Source organism: Mya arenaria, chromosome 13 (assembly GCF_026914265.1).
Source record: "Mya arenaria isolate MELC-2E11 chromosome 13, ASM2691426v1".
Classification (NCBI taxonomy): Eukaryota; Metazoa; Mollusca; class Bivalvia; order Myida; family Myidae; genus Mya; species Mya arenaria.
In genome coordinates, this window is record NC_069134.1 from 31,689,465 (window position 1) to 31,717,224 (window position 27,760).

General features: G+C 34.5%; 1 protein-coding gene across 1 annotated transcript in view; it reads left to right on the forward strand.

Moving 5' to 3' along the window:
* LOC128215198 (glutamate receptor ionotropic, NMDA 3A-like) overlaps window positions 1-27,760 on the forward strand; it is a 74,878-nt gene that overhangs the window by 14,989 nt on the left and 32,129 nt on the right. Inside the window, exons 2-3 of the mRNA XM_052921906.1 lie at window positions 24,316-24,899; window positions 26,133-27,174. Of these exons, the coding sequence (XP_052777866.1) occupies window positions 24,316-24,899; window positions 26,133-27,174 (1,626 nt within the window). The remainder of the gene's footprint in view (window positions 1-24,315; window positions 24,900-26,132; window positions 27,175-27,760) is intronic.

The following is a 27,760-nucleotide window of genomic DNA, read 5'->3' on the forward strand; positions in this document are numbered from 1 at the left end:
TTAATTTGACAATGCTAGAAATTCTTATCTTGCCCACGGGCGGAGATAAAATGCCCATATGGAACTTCTTTTAATGGTCACCACATTGTAATTACCTCCCTTGTTGAAGACTGTCGTCTGTAGCGCATCATGGAAACCTTATCTGGTGGCAATATGTAGAACGCGAGTTAATTATTTCTCGCTTCAAAGGTCACCAGAAAACAGTTTTCACGCAGCTTTCACGAAATAATGCTTCACTCTTCTTAGAACTATTTAAAGACCGATCAGACCATTTACATACTCTGAATCACTGCGCGAATATCCATGACAACCACGAACTATTGCATATCCGTACGCAATTATTTTCACCAAGCACCAAATAGTCTCGGCAAAAAGTACATTTTTACTTAATTTTGTTTAACTGAGGTGGGAAAAAAAGCATCTACCATAGCCGCTCGTGTAAGATAGGTTCGTTCCGTCCCGAGCGTAGGGTGTTTTGCGGAAACGAGGTTTACCTCGTTTCCGCAAAACACCCTACGCTCGGGACGGAACGAACCTATCTTACACTCTCTGCCATTGAAGATACTTATACACCAATAAAAAATGATTTAAGTACAGTTTATTGCTATTTTGAGCAGTATTCAAGTATATTTTTTGCTCTAGAATTACTTTTCTTTGAAATACCGACAACCTCTTTTTATCAACACATTCCATGAGAAAATTAAGTTCAGAAAGTATTAAAACTTGTTCGGAAATAGCTCATTCAGCTAATGTTTCTTGTTATCATATACCCGACTTTGATTAAAGGATCTTGTATCTCGTATCTTGTATAACATGCAAGATTTGGAATCATACTATGATTTTATATGGCAGAATTAGTCAGTCGACATTGAGATTGGGATTTGACTATTACATAATTATAATTATTGTGCTATATATCATAGTGAATGGTCATCCAAATATAAGTTATACACGTACAATTTTAACTTATAAGTTAATACCACATTGCAAACCATCAAATAAAGCATGGTTTAGATTATAACTGTAATAAAAAACAAAATAATTTTACATTGTTTTAAAGTCTATATCAGTAGATATAATTATTCTAATTTTACTTTGAGAGTAGAATAATTTTGCAATATCTATACTAAGAAAACAGCCATTTACACACTCTTGAATGTGATATGTGCTATAAAGAATCGAATAATACCTTTACAATATAAGCACAGAAATATTTAAGTCTGCGTTGTATACGAATATGATGTACTGCAAAGAGATTTAGACGGAGTCTCAATCTACTAGATACATCATCCTATTATGCCTAAGACTCCATTAACAGTTAGGCCTAAAAAATATGTCTGTTTCGGGTAACCCGACCCTACCTATAAAAATGCGCCGACCCTAACTATTTTTTTCCGTTTCTGAGAAAAAAAATATTCGTTAGCGAATAGAGAGTTACGAAGGGCGGATAAATGCGAATTGGACGATCAGAATTATTGTTTATATGATAAAAAAGTCAGGCAGTGACAGTAATGTAGGAAAGACTGCCATGTGCAAGGAAACACTCTGAACTTACGACAGATTTTGAAAAAAAAAAATCCCTACCTACCCTACCTAAAAAAAATTGGAAGGTTACCCTAAACAGACATTTTTTTTGGGGGGGCCTTATAATAAACTATTTCCGTTCATTAAATTACTGTTGCAGACAGATTTTGCATGGCAACACTCGTCTGGTTTGATATATAAGGAGTTTTAAACAACCAACTTATAATATTATGGCTTAGACTTTGATGGCATTTGATAATATGGGAGTTCTTAGAAATCCTGTAAACAACCCAAATATAATTTAATAGCTTAGACTTTGATGGCATTTAATAAAATGGGCATTGTTAGAAATCCTGTGAACAAACCAAATATAATATAATGGCTTGGAGTTCAATGGCATTTGAAAATATGGGCATTCTTAGAAATCCTGTGAATAACCCAAATATAATATAATGGCTTGGAGTTCAACGGCATTTGATAATATTGGCATCCTTAGAAATCCTGTCCTCCATAAAATACGTATCAATATGGCTTCCGCTTGAAAGCTCTCTAAGCAGGCATGTTTAAAGACAAAACAGGGGGTTGACATTCCTGATCATTTAGATGTGACACTTGTCATTCAGCGTCACGAACCTAATCCTTCCGTTTACTAGGAAGCCTATCAATGGCTAACAAGGGAATAGAGACTTTCAAATCTCCATTTATTCCCATGTAGTTCTCTTCTTGACATTATCAACTTACCAATCTCGATCCGGTTTGTTCTCGGTTCAACATGAGGTTTTAAGCGACTAGATTTTGCTTTCATGGATGGAATTTTGTAAGGCAGGTACATTACAGCTGCACTAGTACTCTCACAGATGGAACTTTTGATAGCTTTTTTATTTTATGTTTGTCTTGGAACGAGCTATTTTATGCAAAAATGCATGGAAACCAGTGATATAAGACTGCTGACAAAATTCAGATCGCAGATTTTCATATTTAAGTCCAAAAAAATGTTTTATGCATTTTTCTTAAACCGTTGGTACGCTTTTTAGCCATAAGCATTAATTTTCGAACAGAAAAATGAAAATATGCGATCTGACTTTCTGTCAGCAGTGTTTTATCACTGGCTTACAGACATTACGCAAATATCGGCTCCTTCTAAGACAAAAATATAAAAAATTGTCAAAACGGTAAATCTGTGAGAGTGCAGCTTTAAAAACACATTTTGAACTTCGTTAGCGGAAGAAAATAACATTATTTCAAATATAATCATTATATGTATTAGAATTTGAACTCATATATTTAATGCAAAAGAATCTTGCACTTTCTTTTTTTTGATGACCCGGCAATTCAAACGGCCTAAGTAACATCTCTGTTTTCCTTAGACTTACAACCAATGGCAATCCTCAGACATGTAAATTTGCATTTGAATTCACTCAAATAAAACATTTCGGATCTTTTATTATCAATTGTCTTCCTTAATAGTCTAGACAAATAAAATGTTATGGTTCAGGGAAAAACTAAGTTTCTATTAGAAACTCTATTAAAATGTTTCTGAAGACGTATGGTAGATAAAATGTTCACTTCGCGCTCTCTCTGTTTACGCTTCTTATTTCTGAAGGAATATTAGAAACACTTTTTGCATAAATTAAATTATTAAAACGTTAAAGGTCTAGATTAATCCTTATATAAGTGAACCCACAAAAATACTGTATATAGTACACAACCTCTGTGTATTGATTTTAGTCTAATTGCATAATGGCCTTATCAGAACTCCGATCTGAGTATCCTGCTGTGCAGTTTTGTAGGTTCTATTATAAAAATGGACCCTAGATGGCACTGAGCCAATAAACGATTACACAGGAAATTGGAACCAACTGTGACATCAGTGCGATTAACAGAAGATGCACAGCAGGGGATTGCCATGCCAAACATTCATTAAACTAGGCCTTAAAACGCATCGTCGTACTTTCCCGTATGTGCATGAATTTGAAAGAAATAAGTATTCGAAAGTATGAGTCCTCAAACGTTAGCAGCAGTTATTTGTCAGAATAGCTATTTAGGGGGAATGCATGCATACAGAATACAATTCATTTTACATATAATTCTCTAGATAGGCCTCGCCAGTGTTTAAGGATACACCTACACTTACGTCACACTGAATAAATGACCTTATCGTACGAAATAGGAACTGGAAAAAGCAAAGGTATCTACATCACAAATGATAACCCTTAATACAAATTCTGAACGTCTATCATATATTTACAAAGCAGTTCTCTTCAGGGAATATTTGAGGACATCAGGCTATATTTTACGACATTGGTTTAAGTCAGTATCAGGTCTACGGCAAATGTCGTTTATTGCATATAATTGAGAGGCTGTCGCTTCTCCGTATTTCCCCAGGGCCCAGAGCAAACCGATAGTTTGTATTGTACATTACGACAATAATGAAACCGGTAGAAGATATGTAGTTTCCAGATAAAATTCAAATACGAAATCCCTATATTGTCGCACTGAATTCCTCTATTTAATTCCCGATTAGATGACATGTATGTCATTAGATTTTTACACGCAATTAACCTTTGTCTGGTTTAATTGACTCCAGAATATCCATGCGTACATTGACCTAATCACCTGAAACACAATCCTGTCCCTTCCGTATTTAGTCACGCAACAATTGATGATGTTTAGTTCTAGCCTAGATCTTTGATCTTTAATGACGACCTGTTGGTTTATCCTGCTTAATTTAGCACGATCGTGCAGACAGCTTAAGCTTGTATCATCCACCCTAGAGTCTGTTTCCTAAGGAGAAACTAGTCCTTCATTTTGAGAGGTCATCAGAAGGTGCCGCCGGTGGGGATTACCCACAACCGATTGAGGGAGATGCAGAAATACTTATTGATATGTTTATTCACTATTTTGGAATTTCTTGTAGTACCCTGTTGGTTTGTGTTAGATCCTTGCGATCACAATAACATTGCTGCTGACCGCGTCTCTGTAGTTTTAGTTGCAATAAATAACATATGTGAAGAGTCATTTGCAGATACATAACATTGTAAGTTTTAAACATAATTTATTTCTGAAATAACATACAATGACTGCAAACTATGTTTTAGATATCGTATTATATACCTCCGGTGAATTGCAATAGTTTGGTTTAAACTTATTTATTTTACAACGATTGTAAAACAAGTGATTACAACATTATATAAATCACTCTCGTTGGCACGATGTTACGCGAGCGTGTGGAAACCGGAGTATCCGGTTAAAACCCACTTGTCCGGGTGGTAACCACAGACCAAACTCACATGCGCCAAGGCCGGGAATCGAGCCCTGGTCGCCTTTGTGAGAAGCGAGTGTGTTAACCACTGCGCTAACCGGACAACCCAATATGCAACTAAATATGACATGCCGAAAGCAACTTAAGTCGTCAATCCCATGGTTAAACATGCTTGCCTTCATTCACTGTAAAGGCCCGTTATTTATATCTCGCATACACCGTTCTTAGATCCAATTAAGATCAATATTGAATACAACCATGGGACTTAAGGCCTTTTCCTTTATATTTTACATGTTCCCCTATTTTCCTATAATAACGCAGTAATATGCATTCTTATAATGACTAAGCGTGTTGCTGAAGTATCAATGTCAATTTTCTAACCAGGAATCGGGATTTTCAAATATAATCCGGTGTTATTGTTTTGGAAATAACATTTAAACAATCCGAACATGTGACGCAATTGGTAGTCATTTGTAGTTAACAATTAAACATGTTTTTGTACCAGATTTCCTTATATAAGGGTTTAATAGATTTTAATAACTCTTGATTCATAGAAATAAAAGCACTAGAACACTTTACTATCTGTTAATGTTGTTCAAACACACGGAACGTATAGCTTGAATACATATTAGATACAGGAAAATGAATCAAGCTTTCATCTATGTACTGTCAATTGGCAATTGGCCTTGCACATTTGTAGTGATTAATAAGGATAACTTTAGCAACAGTTATATAGAAATAACTGTAAATTCTAAGAATGAACATAATGCTTGATTTCGTTTGCAGTCTAGGAAAACATAGTTTGCCTGCGTGTTCACAAATTTAGAGACTTTCAATTACCCAAAGGTGTCTGCGTTTGACATTTCTGTGACAAGGATGTAAAGTTTTGCAATTACGGCACATAATTGGCTCGGTACGGTTTATGAGCGTACAAATTATAGTTTATTCTCTTTTCCCTGAAGCGAACGGGTGTAAATATCAATGATGTGGGGATGGCACTCTTTCTTTCTTGCAACGTTCAATCATACAACAAAACAGCATTGTCCGCACTATAGAAACTAGTTTACACTCATGCAGAAAATTAAACAAATCATTTCATGAAGACGTTTGCATATAAGATTGCAAAAAAGCTTTAAAATCTGCACGTTTGTACAGCATATAAACATTTCTTTACAATTAGGAACACATTTCGTTAAAATCTAAGATACATATAGTCAGTGATACATTTCGTTACAACCAGTGATATATTTCGCTACAATCAGGGATGCATCTCGCTTATAGCGAGTGATACATATCGTAACAATCAGTGGTATATTTTGATACAATCAGGGATACATTTCGCTTATAGTCAGGGAAACACTTCGCTTATAGTCAGGGATATATTTCGTTACAATCAGGGATACATTTCGTTACAATCAGTGGTATATTTCGTTACAATCAGAGATACCTTTTGTTACAAACAGGGATATATTTCGTAACAATCAGGGATACATTTCGCTTATAGTCAGGGATACATTTCGTTACAATCAGTGGTATATTTCGTTACAATTAGAGATACCTTTCGTTACAATCATGGAAACATTTCGTTAAAATCAAGGATACATTTTGCTTAGAGTCAGTGATATATTTCGTTAAAATCAGTGATATATTTCGCTACAATCAGGGATGCATCTCGCTTATAGCGAGTGATACATTTCGTTACAATCAGTGGTATATTTTGATACAATAAGGGATACATTTCGCTTATGGTTAGTGATCCATTTCACTACAATCATTGCCACATTTCATTACAATCAGGGATATATTTCGTTACAATCAGGGATACATTCCGCTTATAGTCAGGGATACATTTCGTTAAAATCAGTGGTATATTTCGTTACAATCAGAGATAATATCGTTACCATCAGGGATACATTTTGCTTATACTCAGGGATACATTTCGCATATAGTCAGAGATACATTTCGCTTATAGTCAGGGATACATTTCGTTACAATCAGTGGTACATTTCGTTACAATCAGAGATACATTTCGCATATAGTCAGGGTTACATTTCGTTACAATCAGGGATACATTTCGCATATAGTCAGAGATACATTTCGTTACAATCAGAGATACATTTCGCATATAGTCAGAGATACATTTCGTTACAATCAGAGATACATTTCGCATATAGTCAGGGATACATTTCGTTACAATCAGAGATACATTTCGCATATAGTCAGAGATACATTTCGTTACAATCAGAGATACATTTCGCATATAGTCAGAGATACATTTCATTACAATCAGAGATACATTTCGCATATAGTCAGAGATACATTTCGTTACAATCAGGGATACATTTCGCTTATAGTCAGGAATACATTTCGTTAAAATCAGGGTTACATTTCGCATATAGTCAGGGATACATTTCGTTACAATCAGATATACATTTCGTTACAATCAGGGTTACATTTCGCATATAGTCAGGGATACATTTCGTTACAATCAGATATACATTTCGCATATAGTCAGAGATACATTTCGCTTATAGTCAGGGATACATTTCGTTACAATCAGAGATACATTTCGTTACAATCAGGGTTACATTTCGCATATAGTCAGAGATACATTTCGTTACAATCAGATATACATTTCGTTACAATCAGGGTTACATTTCGCATATAGTCAGAGATACATTTCGCATATAGTCAGGGATACATTTCGTTACAATCAGATATACATTTCGTTACAATCAGGGTTACATTTCGCATATAGTCAGAGATACATTTCGCTTATAGTCAGGGATACATTTCGCTTATAGTCAGAGATACATTTCGCTTATAGTCAGGGATACATTTCGCTTATAGTCAGAGATACATTTCGCTTATAGTCAGAGATACATTTCGCTTATAGTCAGAGATACATTTCGCTTATAGTCAGGGATACATTTCGCTTATAGTCAGGGATACATTTCGTTACAATCAGAGATACATTTCGTTACAATCAGGGTTACATTTCGCATATAGTCAGAGATACATTTCGCTTATAGTCAGGGATACATTTCGTTACAATCAGAGATACATTTCGCTTATAGTCAGGGATACATTTCGTTACAATCAGAGATACATTTCGCATATAGTCAGGGATACATTTCGTTACAATCAGAGATACATTTCGTATAAAGTCAGGGATACATTTCGTTACAATCAGAGATACATTTCGCATATAGTCAGAGATACATTTCGTTACAATCAGAGATACATTTCGCATATAGTCAGGGATACATTTCGTTACAATCAGGGATACATTTCGTATATAGTCAGGGAGACATTTCGTTACAATCAGAGATACATTTCGCATATAGTCAGGGATACATTTCGTTACAATCAGGGTTACATTTCGCATATAGTCAGGGATACATTTCGCATATAGTCAGAGATACATTTCGTTACAATCAGGGATACATTTCGCATATAGTCAGAGATACATTTCGCTTATAGTCAGGGATACATTTCGTTACAATCAGAGATACATTTCGCATATAGTCAGGGATACATTTCGTTACAATCAGAGATACATTTCGTATAAAGTCAGGGATACATTTCGTTACAATCAGAGATACATTTCGCATATAGTCAGAGATACATTTCGTTACAATCAGAGATACATTTCGCATATAGTCAGGGATACATTTCGTTACAATCAGGGATACATTTCGTATATAGTCAGGGAGACATTTCGTTACAATCAGAGATACATTTCGTATATAGTCAGGGAGACATTTCGTTACAATCAGGGATACATTTCGTATATAGTCAGAGATACATTTCGTTACAATCAGGGTTACATTTCGTATATAGTCAGGGAGACATTTCGTTACAATCAGGGATATATTTCGTATATAGTTAGGGATACATTTCGTTACAATCAGAGATACATTTCGTATATAGTCAGAGATACCTTTCGTTACTATCAGGGCTACATTTCGCATATAGTCAGAGATACCTTTCGTTACAATCAGGGTTACATTTCGTATATAGTCAGAGATACCTTTCGTTACAATCAGGGTTACATTTCGTATACAGTCAGGGAGACATTTCGTTACAATCAGGGATACATTTCGTATATAGTCAGAGATACATTTCGTTACAATCAGGGTTACATTTCGTATAAAGTCAGAGATACATTTCGTTGCTATAAGGGTTACATTTCGCATAAAGTCAGGGATACCTTTCGTTATAATCAGGGTTACATTTCGTATATAGTCAGGGAGACATTTTGTTACAATCAGGGATACATTTCGTATATAGTCAGAGGTACATTTCGTTACTATCAGGGTTACATTTCGCATATAGTCAGAGATACATTTCGTTACAATCAGGGCTACATTTAGCATATAGTCAGAGATACCTTTCGTTACTATTATGGTTACATTTCGCATATAGTCAGAGATACATTTCGTTACAATCAGAGATACATTTCGCATATAGTCAGAGATACATTTCGTTACAATCAGGGTTACATTTCGCATATAGTCAGAGATACCTTTCGTTACTATCAGGGTTACATTTCGCATATAGTCAGAGATACATTTCGTTACAATCAGGGTTACATTTCGTATATAGTCAGAGATACCTTTCGTTACAATCAGGGATACATTTCGTATATAGTCAGGGAGACAGTTCGTTACAATCAGGGATACATTTCGCTTATAGTCAGAGATATCTTTCGTTACAATCAGGGATACATTTCGTATATAGTCAGAGATACCTTTCGTTACAATCAGGGATACATTTCGTATATAGTCAGAGATAAATTTCGTTACAATCAGGGATACATTTCGTATATAGTCAGGGAGACATTTCGTTACAATCAGATATACATTTCGTATATAGTCAGAGATACCTTTCGTTACAATCAGGGATACATTTCGTATATAGTCAGAGATAAATTTCGTTACAATCAGGGATACATTTCGTATATAGTCAGGGAGACATTTCGTTACAATCAGATATACATTTCGTATATAGTCAGAGATACCTTTCGTTACAATCAGGGTTACATTTCGCATATATTCAGGTATACCTTTCGTTACAATCAGGGTTACATTTCGCATATAGTCAGAGATACATTTCGTTACAATCAGGGATACATTTCGTATATAGTCAGAGATACATTTCGTTACAATCAGGGATACATTTCGTATATAGTCAGGGAGACATTTCGTTACAATCAGGGATACATTTCGCTTATAGTCAGAGATATCTTTCGTTACAATCAGGGTTACATTTCGCATATAGTCAGGGATACATTTCGTTACAATCAGGGTTACATTTCGTATACAGTCAGGGAGACATTTCGCTTATAGTCAGAGATACCTTTCGTTACAATCAGGGTTACATTTCGCATATAGTCAGAGATACCTTTCGTTACAATCAGGGTTACATTTCGCATATAGTCAGAGATACCTTTCGTTACAATCAGGGTTACATTTTGCATATAGTCAGAGATACATTTTGTTACAATTAGGGTTACATTTCGCTTATAGTCAGAGATACCTTTCGTTACAATCAGGGTTACATTTCGCTTATAGTCAGAGATACCTTTCGTTACAATCAGGGTTACATTTCGCATATAGTCAGAGATACCTTTCGTTACTATCAGGGTTATATTTCGCATATAGTCAGAGATACATTTTGTTACAATTAGGGTTACATTTTGCATATAGTCAGAGATACCTTTTGTTACTATTAGGGTTACATTTCACATATAGTCAGAGATACCTTTTGTTACTATTAGGGTTACATTTCGCATATACTCTGAGATACATTTTGTTACAATTAGGGTTACATTTCGCATATAGTCAGAGATACATTTTGTTACAATTAGGGTTACATTTCGCATATAGTCAGAGATACCTTTCGTTACAATCAGAGATACATTTCGCATATAGTCAGAGATACATTTCGTTAAAATCAGGGTTACATTTCGCATATAGTCAGAGATACATTTTGTTACAATCAGGGTTACATTTCGCATATAGTCAGAGATACATTTCGTTAAAATCAGGGTTACATTTCGCATATAGTCAGAGATACCTTTTGTTACAATCAGGGTTACATTTCGCATATAGTCAGAGATACATTTCGTTAAAATCAGGGTTACATTTCGTATATAGTCAGAGATACATTTTGTTACAATCAGGGTTACATTTCGCATATAGTCAGAGATACATTTCGTTAAAATCAGGGTTACATTTCGCATATAGTCAGAGATACCTTTTGTTACTATTAGGGTTACATTTCGCATTTAGTCAGGGAGACATTTCGTTACAATCAGGGATACACTTCGCTGATAGTCAGAGATACCTTTCGTTACAATCAGGGTTACATTTCGCATATAGTCAGGGATACTTTTCGTTACAATCAGGGTTACATTTCGCATATAGTCAGAGATACCTTTCGTTACTATTATGGTTACATTTCGCATATAGTCAGAGATACCTTTCGTTACTATCAGGGGTACATTTCGCATATAGTCAGAGATACCTATCGTTACTATCAGGGTTACATTTCGCTTATAGTCAGAGATACATTTCGTTACAATCAGGGTTACATTTCGTATATAGTCAGAGATACCTTTCGTATACAGTCAGAGATACATTTCGTTACAATCAGGGTTACATTTCGTATATAGTCAGAGATACATTTCGTATACAGTCAGAGATACATTTCGTATACAGTCAGAGATACATTTCGTTGCAATCAGGGTTACATTTCGTATACAGTCAGAGATACATTTCGTTACAATCAGGGATACATTTCGTATACAGTCAGAGATACATTTCGTATACAGTCAGAGATACATTTCGTTACAATCAGGGTTACATTTCGTATACAGTCAGAGATACATTTCGTATACAGTCAGAGATACATTTCGTTGCAATCAGAGATACATTTCGTATATAGTCAGAGATACCTTTCGTTACAATCAGGGATACATTTCGTATACAGTCAGAGATACATTTCGTTGCAATCAGAGATACATTTCGTATACAGTCAGAGATACATTTCTTTGCAATCAGAGATACATTTCGTATATAGTCAGAGATACCTTTCGTTACAATCAGGGATACATTTCGTATATAGTCAGGGAGACATTTCGTTACAATCAGGGATACATTTCGCTACAAGCAGGGTTTCATTTCGTTAAAATGAAGGATTTATTTCGTTACATTCAGGGAAGTATTATCTTACAATCAGTTATGCATTTTGTTACATTTTCATATAAAATTACAAGGACTGCCAAAAAGGCTAAACGTCCACCTATATAAATGTATCTGACACAGACACATTAAAAACAGATAGAAACATACATACAATATAAATACATAAACGCTACGACCCAACACGTATTTATTAGTATACGTTGATACATATGTTGTCTTACGATGTTGTTTTTACGTTGTGTGTGTCTCGTTTGGTATGTTTTAATACTTCTTAATAGCCGTGTGCCTTAATGTAAACGTTATATGTTAGACAACTTGTCGTTATGTTTCCAATGTAATATTGTTTATGATTTTCAAGATAAGGTTTTATTCAAACAACCAGTCGTTCACTAACAAATTTACAGTCTTTTTCTGATCCTAATTGAATAAATGGAACTCTCAGCGGTGCTCTTCACGAGGAATGTGCCTTTGTAAATGCATTGTTTAAGCCTATCTTTTTCTTTGATAAACAATGGATTTCTAAACGAGTTTTATTAGATTTTCCATAACGTTATATCATGGCAGAGCAGCGATTCCGTGACAAGACAGAAGCTGCAATGAAAAAGGCACTCTTGTGTCACTTTTGAAACTCTAATGGGACTGCAGTTATGAACAATTTTATAGTTGGATCAATATTCAGCAGTAGATTAAGTATTTATAACTGTAGACACAAAGTTGTGAAAGTAATTGTTTTCGGAATAATGTTTAACAAACAGCGTTGAAATGCAGCCCAACTGTTCAAGCGTTATTATTTGATATTTTGAATAGTCGCTTTTAGCTTATGGTTTTGTTTAATTGTAGAAACATTTATAAGTATAAATGTAAAATTTTCGAGTGGGGACTCGTCGAGAGGCGACGAGAACCTTTCCCTTTGATAAGGCTTGAAGTTGAGAGACGTCAATTTTACCCTTACTCTTTTGCACCAGACTTGCACCAACTGTTACCACGGCCACCCTAGGTCCGGCGAATAGCAGGGACTTTGACTTTCGGCCCAGCCAGGCCCGGGTAAAATTCCCGCCATGCGTGGACGATCTGATGGTAAAATCCCCGTCAAATGACCTCGCACCCCAGGGAAAACGAGATAAAACCCATCCCCCTCTTTATTTTTTTTGTTTGCTCAGTGTTTATGACATACAGTCAAACCCCGTTGGCTCGAACTCGCCTGGCTCGAATTCCTGATTGGCTCGAACTCGCCTGGCTCGAATTCCTGATTGGCTCGAACTCGCCTGGCTCGAATTCCTGATTGGCTCGAACTGAATGTTCAGGGCAGATTTTTTTAGACTGAACATATTCATTTCCGCTTGGCTCGAATTTTTCGAGGGTCGATGTATTAACGCCCGTCCCTCGAAGTTTGAGCCATCGGGGTTCGACTGTAATTTATTAAGTTCGAGAAAACTTGAAATCTTTATGGAATCCTTCCAATTTCGAAATTTTGATTTTAATACTGAATGTGTGCTGTGCCCGTAACAAAGACTATATATAAATAACCGAATGTTTATCCATTATAGCATTTTCAGTTACTTTATACAATCAAATCCAAATGACGCGCATTTGTTGATGTGACGGAGTAGCGGTAATGGTGTTGGATCGCATCGATATCTTCTTTGCCTCTCAAAACTGCCACTGGAACTTGTTTCTTTGCAAGAAAACAGACCCGATTAGTATTACAATCAGAACATAGCTTTTCTTTAAAAGAGTGCAGAAATAAGTTTATATAACATTTATATGGATTGCATAAAAGCTATACTTGTAGCTAAGAGGGAAGCCATCAGTCAAACTCTCTGTAATAAGTGTGTTAATTAATATAAAACGATATGGCCATTCGGAACAATCCGAACATGAGCAATACGAGCATGTGCTTCTAAATCATCATTTACAAGTAACAAAAGAAATGTTGAATTTTACTGCTAAACGCCTCAAAAGTTGACACATTAGCTGTTCAAGTGTAGATATTCATAAATTCCATGATTAATTGAAGCTGCATATACCCAATCACCATATTTATTAATCAGTGATTAGTGTAAATAATATTGGAGTATGATCTGCATCAGGCACATTATCCGAAACGGGGAATAGTAATTGATTGATCATATCTCCTTGATGAGCAGGGATATCAGCCAACGGCTATTCGCGATTATATAAATATGAATTGTAAAAGGCGTACAATGGTGTTAAAAGCTGCACTCTCATAGATTGAACGTTTTGACAACTTTTTTTATTTTTTGTCTTGGAACGAGCCAATTTATGGGAGATTGCATGTAAACCAGTTATATAAGACTGCTGACAAAAATTAGATCGCTGGTTTTTATATTTAAGTTCAAAAATTGATGTTTTATGCATTTCTCTTAAACCGTTAGTAACGGTTTAAGCCATAAAACATTAATTTTCGAACGGAAATATGAAAACCTACCATCTGATTTTTTGTCAGCAATCTTATATCATTGGTTTCCAGTCAATTGGTTTGACGCAAAAATTGCTCTTTCCAAGGTAAAAAAATAAAAATGGTATATCTGTGAGACTGCAGCTTAAATACGCAAAATGTAAGGTAGGCCTATACTACAACTATTTACTTCCAACTCAACGGTGATTTGTTTTTTACTCTGGAACGCAAGATATATACTTTAAAGTGATGAATAAGTAGATTAGTGTCGTTCACGTATTGTACATATACGGTTTTATTATTACTTCTACAGCATTTGGCGTTAACCCTGTGTCATTAAACGGGTTTAAACTTTTGGCTACTGAGCTTGTTTCTGTAGTTTTTCATATAAACATTGACTGGAATGCGCAAACCCGAATACATACGAAAAGAACATATTTAGTTTCATCTTAAAACATTTTAAAAAAGACACTCGATCAAAAACTATGAATGCCCAACCCCCTCCCCCCCCAGAATTATTTTTTTTTATAAACATTTCTTTAATTACAAAACACAAATTATATTATTTCATTAAGTGTCTTTGAAAATACTTGGTTCAACAGTTTTTGAAACGGTAATTCAATGTTGCACACATGTGGATATTTGGTGAAAATTGATGCGTAAAACAATGAAACCTACCGAGACAAGCTTAGAAGTCGAAAATGTAAAAAGGTAACCCTGTTAAAGGGCACGAGGCTATGGCTCAAACGACAATGAGCTTCAGACACAAACGTTGTTACACCAAACAAACAACTGCAAACACCAACAAACAAACAGACACCACATACACAAATTCAAAACCACAAATAAACCACACACCCATCAAAATTGGTTTACCGTTAAATGACGGGTATACCGCCTTGGAATTCATATAGTTTTCATCATCATTTCGAAACGAACATCTAAGTCTTAACACATATTTACCAAGACACCAGAATTGAATTTAGAACTCAAATTATAAAGATTCAATGAGGACTCACATTAACTTATTTATCATGCATTATTTGGTGTCGGCAGATTACTGGAACAATCTCATTATCTTATTTCTCTGAAAAGAAGGGGCACTTGCCTTTTATTTCCCTTGACCATTATGTTAGAATACTTGATATGTATTGTTGCGTCATACTGTATGTTTATTGTTTTGTGTTTATTTGACCTTCATTCGTATGCATTTAAACAGGACATTGTTGGAATGTCAGGCTTCTGGACTGTTATTCTTTTATTGACACATGCAGGTTACTGATTAAATTGATGTAGAGGTCTCTGTAAACATGTGTAGGTGTTATGGGTTTAATCAATGTCGCGTTGGGGTTAGCAATGATACAAAATATAGCGAAGGTCAATTATATCCCTAGATAAGTCAACTATTTCAACGCTCCGGTATTGAACTGAACCATATACCACGATACTCTCCCTCAGAGTTGATGAAGTTGAGTCCGCCATGCTTTTCAATAATACATATTAAGTCTCGCTGACCTTTCAAAGGCGATAAACCTAACACACTTAGTAAATATACTGTTATGCATGTGTATTCTTCTTGTTGTGTGATCTTCAGAGTCTCCGGTTTACTGTCTGTAAGGCCTTTCATAAGGTTGTTTTTTTGGCTACATAGTTGGTCCCTGTATTTCCAATTTTATTATTATGAACCAAATTCACATGATAGCGTATGCCATTATAACCTTTATCGCAAGAAATTGATCTAAAATTAATGATATTGTTCCTGCGGAATTTCAAAATTACAATGAAGGCCAAACAGCGGTTTTGCTTTAAAAAAAGTCTCATGCAAAATATGCGTTCACAATCATTTCACTCTGATGAAACATCACTGAATTGAACCCGGCCTGAACATTATGGGATTTCCAATTTGTCAAGTTTGGATAAACTCATTATTGTTGAAACTCGGCTTAAAAGCTCACTCCCGTCAATTTACTCCACCAGAAGGGTTTTATTGATTTCAACACACCATTGTTATATCGGTCCACAGTATCATCGCGTACTATTCATGCTGTTCAGTATATGTTCATGTTTAATTTCAATTTTATTCCCTTTAGGATAATGTAACTGCGTCTGCAAATGTCACCATACTGTTGGTGTTATGAAACTTCTTAGACTAGTAATAATTTGTCTTCAAGGCATGCACCTAGTTATTGACCATTTGATGACAAATATAAATTCTAGTAAACTATTCAATTCTAGTTAATAAATGTCATAATTGGATACTTATTGAGCAAAGAGTTAGTACCAGTTTTAACTCCCATACTTCAATACAGACAGTTATTAGCACTTGGTGTCTTTCTACTCTCAAACATGCTGATGATACAATGTTAATTTACTGAAAACGTTAACAGGTAGCACATCTATTTCCTAAAGTAGAAACCGTCGTTGAAAATCCTATGCATATCATTTTATTTACAAGATTCACTTGGTTTGATAGAAATATCAATCCTTACCAAAGATTTACTTTCCTATAAATGTATCGTAAGAATTGCTCAAAATTCATAAACACAACTAGCTGAGGATGGACCTGGGTCCTAATTAGGTGAATTCTTTCTCCAGCAACGTTTCATTAATTTTCTTATAAACGTCATTAGGCGGTGAAGGAAACACGTTATCATCCAATTGCTCGTAAAAGGACAATTTTGGATCAATGACAAACAAGAGCTTGCGCCTAAGAGCATAATAACACAATGAAAACTACAGGGACAATCCTAGTAATATGTAAGCCAACCCTTGTTTACAGGCACAAGGCTATGGCCTAAAGACACTTACCAAGAGAAACACACAGTGTACATACAACACAGACAGACAACACATGAATCAACACAGCTTTATTTACCCGCTATTGTCAAAACTAATTTCCTGACCGTATACCGTATAGCGGGTTGGTCATTCTATTATTTTTATTCATTTAAACGATGTTAAAAAGGTTGAAAATATTGTCAAATGGTATTGAGTGATTACGTCAGTGTTCAAGCGTAGTAACATGTTTGGATCATTTATTGAAATTATTAGTTATTACTCTTGAATTATCAATATGTTAATAAAGTTAATACTCTATTTCATCATATGATCACGCTCTTCTCATGTACGTATGTATGTATGTAAATGTAACCGCCAAACCTTGAATATTTGTGCTAATAAACTATGGAATTTAATTGAATTTATCAAATGCATGTTCGATTCACTACATTGGAACATTCAGAGAAAGACAAGGTCACTTGGAGTTCAAACCTGATTAATTAAGTGGGCATTATGAGCCTCGTTTAATAACCAGTACTTATAAGTACATGTTCTCAGTGCAAGACAATGCGTATTGTAAACATATGCATGATAAAGTTTGAAATAATGACGCTTTGAAACCTGTTAAGAACTTAATAACTATTTTAAGAATCATTTAAGCTGAAAACAGAAAGTAGTTGCTTGCTGTGGCTATTTGCGATGTAAATTGAGGTATGGAAATGCTGTTGACACATGTGTATTTAATTTTATCAAGCCGACCATAACTCTATGCGTCTGTTGTTACAAACCCAGCGGCAATGTTAAAGCTCTTTTTTCAGATTCAGTGAGTAAACACCATGTACAGATATATTTGTAAGACTTTGTTTTATGTTATATTGGTGGATGCATTGAAACGCTTAGAAACACCATTTCAGACAGAAGCTAATGATTTTTATACCAGGAAACCCCCCTTCAAAATTAGATACTTTATCTGTTTTACTAATGAACTTGATGACTGTTTGAGCAGAACAACCTTATTCAGTTATATGCGGAAATGTTAATTTGACCTATTGGTGTAAGCCTCTCATTGAAGAAAGGTTCAAACCCAACCAGGGGTAAACCATCTTGACATTTAAAATAAGAAACTACACTAAAAATGATTACATTCTGCGCCTCGATGGATTCAATCTGTATCACCAGTTGTCACAAGTTGTCACTCACATCCGCGCTTGTGTAGTTTTACAATTGATAATATGTGTTAACGACGATTACGTGGTCAAATATTACAATGTGAGTTTGGTTAGTGGTCACCGAGCCGGACAAGTGTGTTTTCCCCGGGTACTCCGGTTTCCCCCACATCACAAGATCAAACTCTCGCGCAACATCGTGCCAACGAGAGTTACTTTATATAACCTATCATAGCTTTCTTCACAATCGTTGTAAAATATATAATGTTTAAACTAACTATTAGAAGAAACAACGTCTGTTTGTCATATTAAAGTAAACAGTAAATGTTCGTAGTGATGAACTTGTCTCAGTATTTCCATTGTATTTTAAACATACGTATTGTTATGTACAAAAGGTCATTGTAATTAGCTTTGCACTGTATTTATAACCTATATAAATTTATATGAATTTATAAAACAACAACGTCATGCTCAGAACAAAGTGAGATTTACTTTAAATAAGTAAAGTTTTTCGTGTCTGCTGAGCATGGACGTGGCATTAAAACACCTTAATAAGTTTTGGTTGTTTCCATTGAATTACCAAACTCTTTCCAATATCCAGACACTATTCTGCGAAAGTCTGCAACGCATTTCCCTTTGTTTATTCCCTACCCAAACTTCATGCATTTATTTGCATGATATGCTTTTCGACAACATCTTTAAACCTTTTAACATGATATATTTGATCTCGCATTGTTAAACGTAACGATTTTATGTCGCGAAAGAGGATCAATGTCATGTCCTAATTAAGTTTCCGTATGATTTATCGTCCGCTAACAATGTAATACGCTCGCTGATGAAGCATCGATTCAATCTTGTCATCTGGATTTGTTTTGGTTGCAAAATTATATAAAAATAATCTGGTGATTTATTTTAACTCAATGATGGAATTATTTTAAATGGCATTAACTCTGCGTTAAAAGATTTCTGAAACTATGAAAACATATCATATAATTCAGTAGATAAATATATTTTATTGGTTGCAGAACTAAATTTAATGTTTCTTGCGTCTATTTTATCTGAATGATAAACGTGTGGTTATTGACTTTAACTTTGTTGATATTTTGTATGAGACTATGATAACATATTATTAAATTCAGTAAGAATGAATAGCTATTTTAACAAGTAACATTGGGCACCCACGGTACATAGTGTATCAATGTATCGTATGTTGATGTCACCGCCTTGAAACATTCAGAGAAAGACGAGTTCACTGGAAAGTTTAACTTGTTTAATTAAGTAGGTTTACCTACGCCTTATACTCTGTTAAAGTGGACTTATAAGTACATGGTTTCAGAGCTAGAGGATTCGTATTATAAACATGTTAATAAGTACCCTTTGAAAGGTGTAAACAACTTTTGGATGAAAGAAATCACTTATTATAATGGTTAATTGCGATGTTTATTGTGGCTTGAAATTGTTGTTTACAAAACGTATAGATTCCCCTTTGATAAACCAACAACATGTCTAAAGCGACTATTGTTACAATCCAATTTGCTATGCTAAACTGTATTTATCGGGTTAATACCATGTACAGATATATTTGTAAGACATTTTATACATATTGTATCATACTGCCATTTAAACACTATTCCAAACCGAAGAAAATTATTGTTTATTCCAGAACAAAAACTCATTTTATTAATTGACTTAAAGACTTAAAGAATGTTTTAGCATAACAATCCTATTCGGTTGGGTATAGGAGTGAAGGCGTTCGTCTCTCACCAAAGGGAATGTACGCTTGAACCTCATCGGCTGTATGTTCGTTTGGCCTCTCAAAACAATTACACTACACTGGCAACGGACGTTATTGCAGGGTTGCATTTCACCTGTCTTAAAAAACGAATGAAAAGAAACTAGCGTAAAAAGCTCATACAACGGGGTTCTATATTAGATTTTGTAATAGTATTACATCTGGTGATATAAAATGTTCTTGGGCGTTTAATGTTATCTGTAAGGAAGAGTATATGGTATATTCTGATGATTTGGTCTCCTTGGTCACACAGTTTTAAACCTTTTATTTGCTAAGGCAGTATGTGATGCTCATAGTTTCAAACAATAACTGCATCGTATCTTTGAAAAGTTTGCATTAGGTACTCTGAATTGTGTTCCTTCGTATGCAGATAGAGTTGGGATCCCTAATCATTGAAGAACTTAGGGTTTACCTATTAGTTTATTAATATTGTTTTAACATTAAGTTTCATCAAGTTAATGGATAAAATTTACCTTTTTGCTTTTTTACTTTATTCAGGATTGTTGGGATAAGAGTGAGGTTGTGCATGCAAACTGGTTTAAAACCCAGTAAATATATTTTACTGACCGTTCCAAGTGGATATGTAAAAATCCGTAATAAACAAACCTAGATTTTATATAGTATATTTGCACTGTGTTGCTTGTGGAGTTGTTTCCGTTAAATTACCAAAACCTTTCAAATACCCAGACACTGTTCTGCAAAAGTCTGCAACGCATTTCCCTTTATTTATTTTCTTACCTAAACTCTTGTTGGCATTTATTTGCATGATATGCAATTCTACAACATCTTCTGACCTTCTAATATGGTAAATATGGCCTTCCTTTGTTGAACGTAACGATTTCATGTCGCGAAGAGGAATCAATGTCATGTCATTATTAAGTTTTCGTATGATTTATCGTCCGTTACAAATGTAATATGCTCGCTGAAAAGCATCGATTCAATCTTGTCATTTGGCATTTTTTGGTTGCAAAATTATATTAAATATTTCTGGCGATTATTTTAACTGAATGATACAAGTATATTAAGTAACATTTACTTTGCTTAATAGTTGTCTGAAACTATGAAAACAAATCATTAACTTCAGGTAGTATTTATTTGGCATTTTATTAGTTGAAAGATTATATCAAATATTTCCGACGACAATTTATCTGATTTATAAACGTATGTTTAGGTACCTTAATTTTTGAAGTTTGTATGAAACTATGATAACATATGATTTAATACAGTTTACAGATGTTTTCTTGCATTTTATTGGTCGCCAAATAATAATAAATATTTTTATACACTATTTATATGATAATAAACGTATGTTAAGTGACCTTAACATTGCTTGATGTATGTAGGAAACTATAAAAATACATTATAACATTTAGTAAGAAGTTATATGGCTTTTTATTGAGGCGCAACATAATACTAAATATTTCTAGCCATGATTTATGACAATAATAAACGTATGTCACGTGACCTGAAATTAGCTTAATATTTGTATGAAACCAATAGCATATTAAATTCATTAAGAACTTATCTGGCATGCATTTGGTTGCATTTGTATATTTAAAACTTCTTGTGAATGTTTGTCTTTATACTAAACGTATGTAATGTACCTTAAGTAATTATCGAAAATTGTCCTTTATGTCCATGAAACGACGTTAGAGGCACGCGATGCCGAGGTTGTTTTTTCCTTTAACATAATGGCCAGTTTAAGGCTAACGTACTTAAATTGAATACACACATCGCTTATGTCGTGAATGACTGAATGCCATGCCAAATTCCTTTGCAAATAGTTTTGAAATTAACAAAACAACAATTTGTTTACGAAATATTTTAAACCTTACATTTGAGTCCTAGCCACCTATAACTACAGTGTCCGGTAGCGACCGTTACAGGTTATAGTATTGTTTATCGTTGTCACAATTTACTATCCATTAGTGAACAGTAAAAGGACGTTTATTACGTTACCCGATCCAATCACCCATATACAATAAAAAAGACAACAATGCTGGACTTCACATTTATGTTTTTACATGGTTTAAATTGTGTATGAAACTATGATAGCATATCATTGATATCAGTACTAAAGTTATGGTTTTTATTCTAATGAGTACCAATCGGCACCCATGTTACATTGTTCTTTAAAAACCAGCACCTCTGTAAACAGTTTCATATATATTTTGAATTAGCGTTAAAAAATGAAACCGTGTTTACACTACTAAATTAGAAATACCTTCACTTTTATTTGTCTTTCTTGTTCCATTAGCGATGCCTGTATTGTATTGCCATCATATGAGAGGGGAAATGCAATATTGGTCTGTTTAAAGGAAACGTATAATAAATATACGTGACTGTAAAAGGGTTTGAAAACATGTTAACACTTAAGTTACACTGTAACACCATTATTCCATTTGCTATAACTACTTGGTGGGTGTATATTCGATATGAATGTGTTTATTTCTCTCGGTCGGCTTGGCTTACAGGATCTTAAATCATCGTACTTTGTTCTTTAATAACTACAATTCCAGCTCGATACTCCTAGGAACATGAACTTAGCAAAAGTAGATTTGATGGACCGGTCCCAATTTCTCGAAACTTCTAAAGCTTAACAGAATTAAGTAAGTTATTTTAGTTAACCAAAAAAACATACTTACTTTTAGTAAATTCGTAAAAAAGTAAATATAACGCTCATCGGTGAAAAGCCAAAATAGTGAGCTTAACTTAATCCTGTTATTAGGGACTTAAGAAGTTTCGATAAATAAGGGCCGGAACATACACTCTTTAAAAGTAAAATGCCAATTTAAGATCCATTATTTTGCAAGCGTAATACACGTTACATTTTGAACATGGGTAGGAGGTCATCTTAAAAAAGAAGATTTTATCAGATTTTTGCTACGTAAGCGTTTGCATTCAACGCCAAAGTGAAACAAGATTTGGAACAATTTTAAATGCCAAACTGTTCAACATTGTGGGTTTTTGATGATTGCTTCTATTTTAAGAAAGATGTTCCATGTTTTGTAACCAAGAAGTGAATTTATCACTATATTTCACTCTTTTATTGGATATTTTCTAATTTGTAACAAATATTTACCAGAAGGCACTAGACATTTTTTACTGGATAGTCATCTTGGTGAAATACTTGAATACCTGAATAACAATAAATGTCTTATGAAATTTGACTTTTAATGATTAGCTCACTAATTTTCAAAAGCATGTTCGAGAGATGTATGTTTTGCGTCTTAAAATTATTTACTCTCTCAATTCAATAAAAATGAAATATTGAATTGTTTAAAACGTTCTTCCTGTCCCGCTTAATACTCTAGAAAGCCATTCAGCTTATCTATTAAACCTTTCTTTTTAAGCGGATAAAAAAGACTTAAGAAGGTAAGGTATCAGTTATGAAATTAGTTTTGCACTCTGTGGATTGTCTGGTCTTTGACACTTATATTTCGACTTTATATTCAATATAAATATTAAGTGTTCTTTGGCGTACAATATCTATTGCTTCCAGACTTAAGGTTTTAGTGATATATGTTATCTCATTTTTTTGTGAACTCACGGACAGCTTATACACGATGGAGAATCGAGCCGTGGTATTTATAAATATAATGGAACAGTAGCGTTCAAACTCGTGGAGAAAAAAGTATATTCAAAAATCTTCAATAATCTGAACAAATATGCTGTGTACGAACTGTTTTTGTTTCTGTGAATTGTGTCATAAGGTTGGGGCCGTGTTCAAACTATGGCTCGATTTTACATCCCGTTACGTAAACAAGTCTTCATTAAACATACAAACCAAACGTACCTTTAGGAGTTTGCCCATATATTATCTTGGGGGTGCTCTGGTCAATTTCAAATGCATATAAACGTGTAACTATTGTCTTGTTTGAAGAGCATTTCGTCTTTCTTTGTTCAAAAAGGTGAATGTTCACTGTTATATAACACCAAATAATTTTATGTAAATAAATACGTATTTTTTATGAATAATAAATGTGTAAATGTTTATAGTACATGTGAAGAATTTGTGTGGTCTTAAAACTGTAAATGTATCTCAATGAATCTGTTTTCTGTATTTCACATGTTTTATTATTTTATTTCAACGCCAAGTATTCTATAATAAATCACAGCAAATTGTGTTAAGACTGAACACTCATTGAACACCCCTATTTCAGGCCCACAACCCATTGTTGCTCATGCTGCGGCCCTCCCAGGCGGACCAAGCTAAGGCGTATCTCCAATTCTTTCAAGCTAACTTCTGGTTTAACCTCATCCTCATTGTGCAAGACTCACTCCTCTCTGATGGCTTCTACGAACAAATGAAGAAAAATGTCACCGATGCATCAAAGTGGAATATCAACACTAAAATCATACCAGAATCTTTCGATGCAAAGAAACTGCAATCACTAGCTACCTCACTTCTCCAAAAGGAACCAAAGATTGTTGTGATTCACGCGGATTTATCTTTAGTTCAACGGATATTTCAGTCATTTTATGATGCTAATGTGACGTCATTAAATCATGCGTGGTTTATAACCGATTCCAGTTTGACACGTGACTACGAATATATGTCAACATTCCCCACAGGTACACTGTCTATAGTACCTAATTACGCTATAAATATTGATGATGTGATATTAGATGGAACCAATTTTCTTATTAAGTCTGTGATACAAGCACCACATGAAACTCCTATATTTAGAGGCTGCTGGAACTATACACAATCTTCAAATCAACATTTAGGTGAAAAGATGTTTAGGTAAGTTTTAAAAACATGAATTATACACAGTTTTTAATTGAGTCACTTCGTATACGTAAAAAGACATTTTTTTCAATTAAAGGAGTTATTATTCATTGATTATTTATATATATACATATAAGAACCATTGAGCAAAACATTCTTAATTTGGTTTTATATATATTGTATACAAACGATTGAGCACACACTTGTAATGAATGTTCGTGTAACGTTATTAAAACTTTCAGGAGAATTACAAAACGTATGATTATGCCATAACTTTTACATCACCATACTCTTAGCCACGCGAGCCTTTGCATTATTATCGTCATTTTGGTTTATCATTTATACAATTGTCATTTGTGAATATCTCCCTGCGAAAATACGAAATGACATATTGGAGCTGTCAGAACAGAAACGACGTCAGCGAGAATACTACTCATTTGATATGCATATCGAGGCATCAATATTCAATTAACTTGAACGCCCGTGTGTTATATAAACAGCTATACATCAAAAGATGCATGGTTTCAGCAATTAACTTGAACGCCTGTGCGTAATATAAACAGATGTATATCAAAATATTTATTGTTGGAGTTGTTTCTAGCATTTTATACATTATAAAAACGTTATCAGTCTGTTCGGTTTCAATATATTGGCAATATCAGCAAATACAAACGTTTGGCCAAACGCAAAATAAATATACACAAAGATGGCAATACAAAATATTTCCTAAACAATTTCATATATGACAAATTATAAGTTGTAGCCATACAAAATAGTTTTAGGTAGCAAACAATGGATTGCGTTAAAAGACACAACTTAAAACGTTATCAAAGTTTTTTTTCCTTATGACTAAAACAAACTTCATGCCAAGTTAGCTGAGCACCAGTTGAAAACTCAAAAAAGGTTATGTGTCATAATTGGTGTAAAAATCTAAAATTTAAACAGTACAATAATGACTGTCTAAGGAGTGATCCGTTATGTAATAAGATAAATATATACATAACCAGATAAACATAAGACATTAATACTGTTCTGTCAATTAACAACTGAAAATGATACACTTTAGTCATAACAATGCACGTATAGTAACGTTTCATCATATTATGGAACCACGGCTTGCCTTTTAAACAAAGGTTTCAAAAGTCGACGGCTTGAGTTCATGTCTTGAAATCTTGACTATGCAAAGTTCAAAACACTAACAGATACATCAAGTTCTTTCATAACCTGGCATTTCAATTACCTTTTCAGGATTTTACAGTCCACCACCCTAACGGGTCGGTCAGGAACTATTGTGTTCGACAATCAGGGTAAACTCGATGCTTCTAACTTTGTTGTTCAAAACCTGGTACGGGAAGACGGCCAGACCCCTTTCTGGAGAAGAATTGGATACATTCAGGGGGAGGATGTGAGCCCGTTTGGTATAGTGTGGCCAGGAGAATCAATTACAAGTCAAATTGCATTTGGGAGAAAGAAATATAGGATAGTGACAAACCCTGTAAAGCCGTTTGTCATGGATGAAAGCCCTCATCCCGACTATGGATACTGTGCTACCGAGACAACTTGTATCTATATAAACAACACAGGGCGCAATAATATCATACATGCCCTGGAGGATTACAAGAACGGTGTGTTTAACAAAAGCAACCCATATGTGCTTAAGTGTTGCAGAGGTCTCTCCGTTGATTTGCTCAATAGATTAGCCAGCGATCTAGACTTTGACTATGAGTTGTACATTGTCTCAGACACAACCTATGGCAAAGAGGTTAATGGATCTTGGAACGGTATGATTCGAGAACTCATGTCTGGGACTGCCCATATGGCGGTGGCCGCATTTAGTATCACACGAGACCGAGTAAAGGTCATTGACTTTACTAGTATTTATTTCTTCTCAGGATTTTCTATACTGTATACTGAAAAACAAAGAGCCTCAAATATGCAAGCTTTCTTGGATCCATTTGCTCCTGCTGTGTGGTTTGCCATTATCATTAGTGCCACATTAACAGCAATTGCCATGGGTATTTTTGAGTGGAATAGTCCATTTGGCTTAAATCCGTGGGGTAAGAAACGAAAACAAAATTATACGCTTGCATCTGGAATGACGATGGTATACTCAGTGCTTTTTGGCCATACTGTGAAAACTAAATCTCCAAAAGCTTGGCCTAGTAAAGTTATGCAAAACCTATGGGCATTTTCATGCATCTTTGTCATTGCTAGTTACACTGCAAACTTGGCTGCCTTCATAGCTGGAAAACATGCTGGCATCATTTACCGGAGCGTTCATGATTCTTGGGTACGTATGTTTTTTTACTTTACCTTTATTGTTTAATACAATGATAACCTGATATTAAACTCCCCCACGCTTCTGGATTTAGCACCGGGGTTAATCGTAGAAGCTCTTCTCTCTTCAGTAAAATATTAAGTCTGCTTCTTTATGAAAATATGTTTGAGTGCCAGTATTGATAAGGAAGAAAAAAAAATCCTTACTTAAGTCACAGGTGCTTATCAACAACAGGGGTCCGACAATATATCGTATAAATGTATAACTTGAAAATTCAAATAGACCTAGCGTTAGATTACCAGTTAAGCTTTTTGTTTCAAAATGTCACTTTAACCAAAAATGTAAATATTCGAAAATATGATTGTACGATACTTTTTTGACATATGGGTTCCAAAATTGTTATTAATTTCGTTAAAAATGCGTGAAATAAATTTAAAAATGCTGTAACAATCAAAACAAATAATAAACAGTACAACCCTTTGACTTATGCTTCACCACATATTACATAATTATGTATAAGAGTGGCCGAGTGGTATTTATGGCCGCCTTGCACTAATATGAATGCGGGTTACACAAGGTATACTTTCTCATGGCCTCT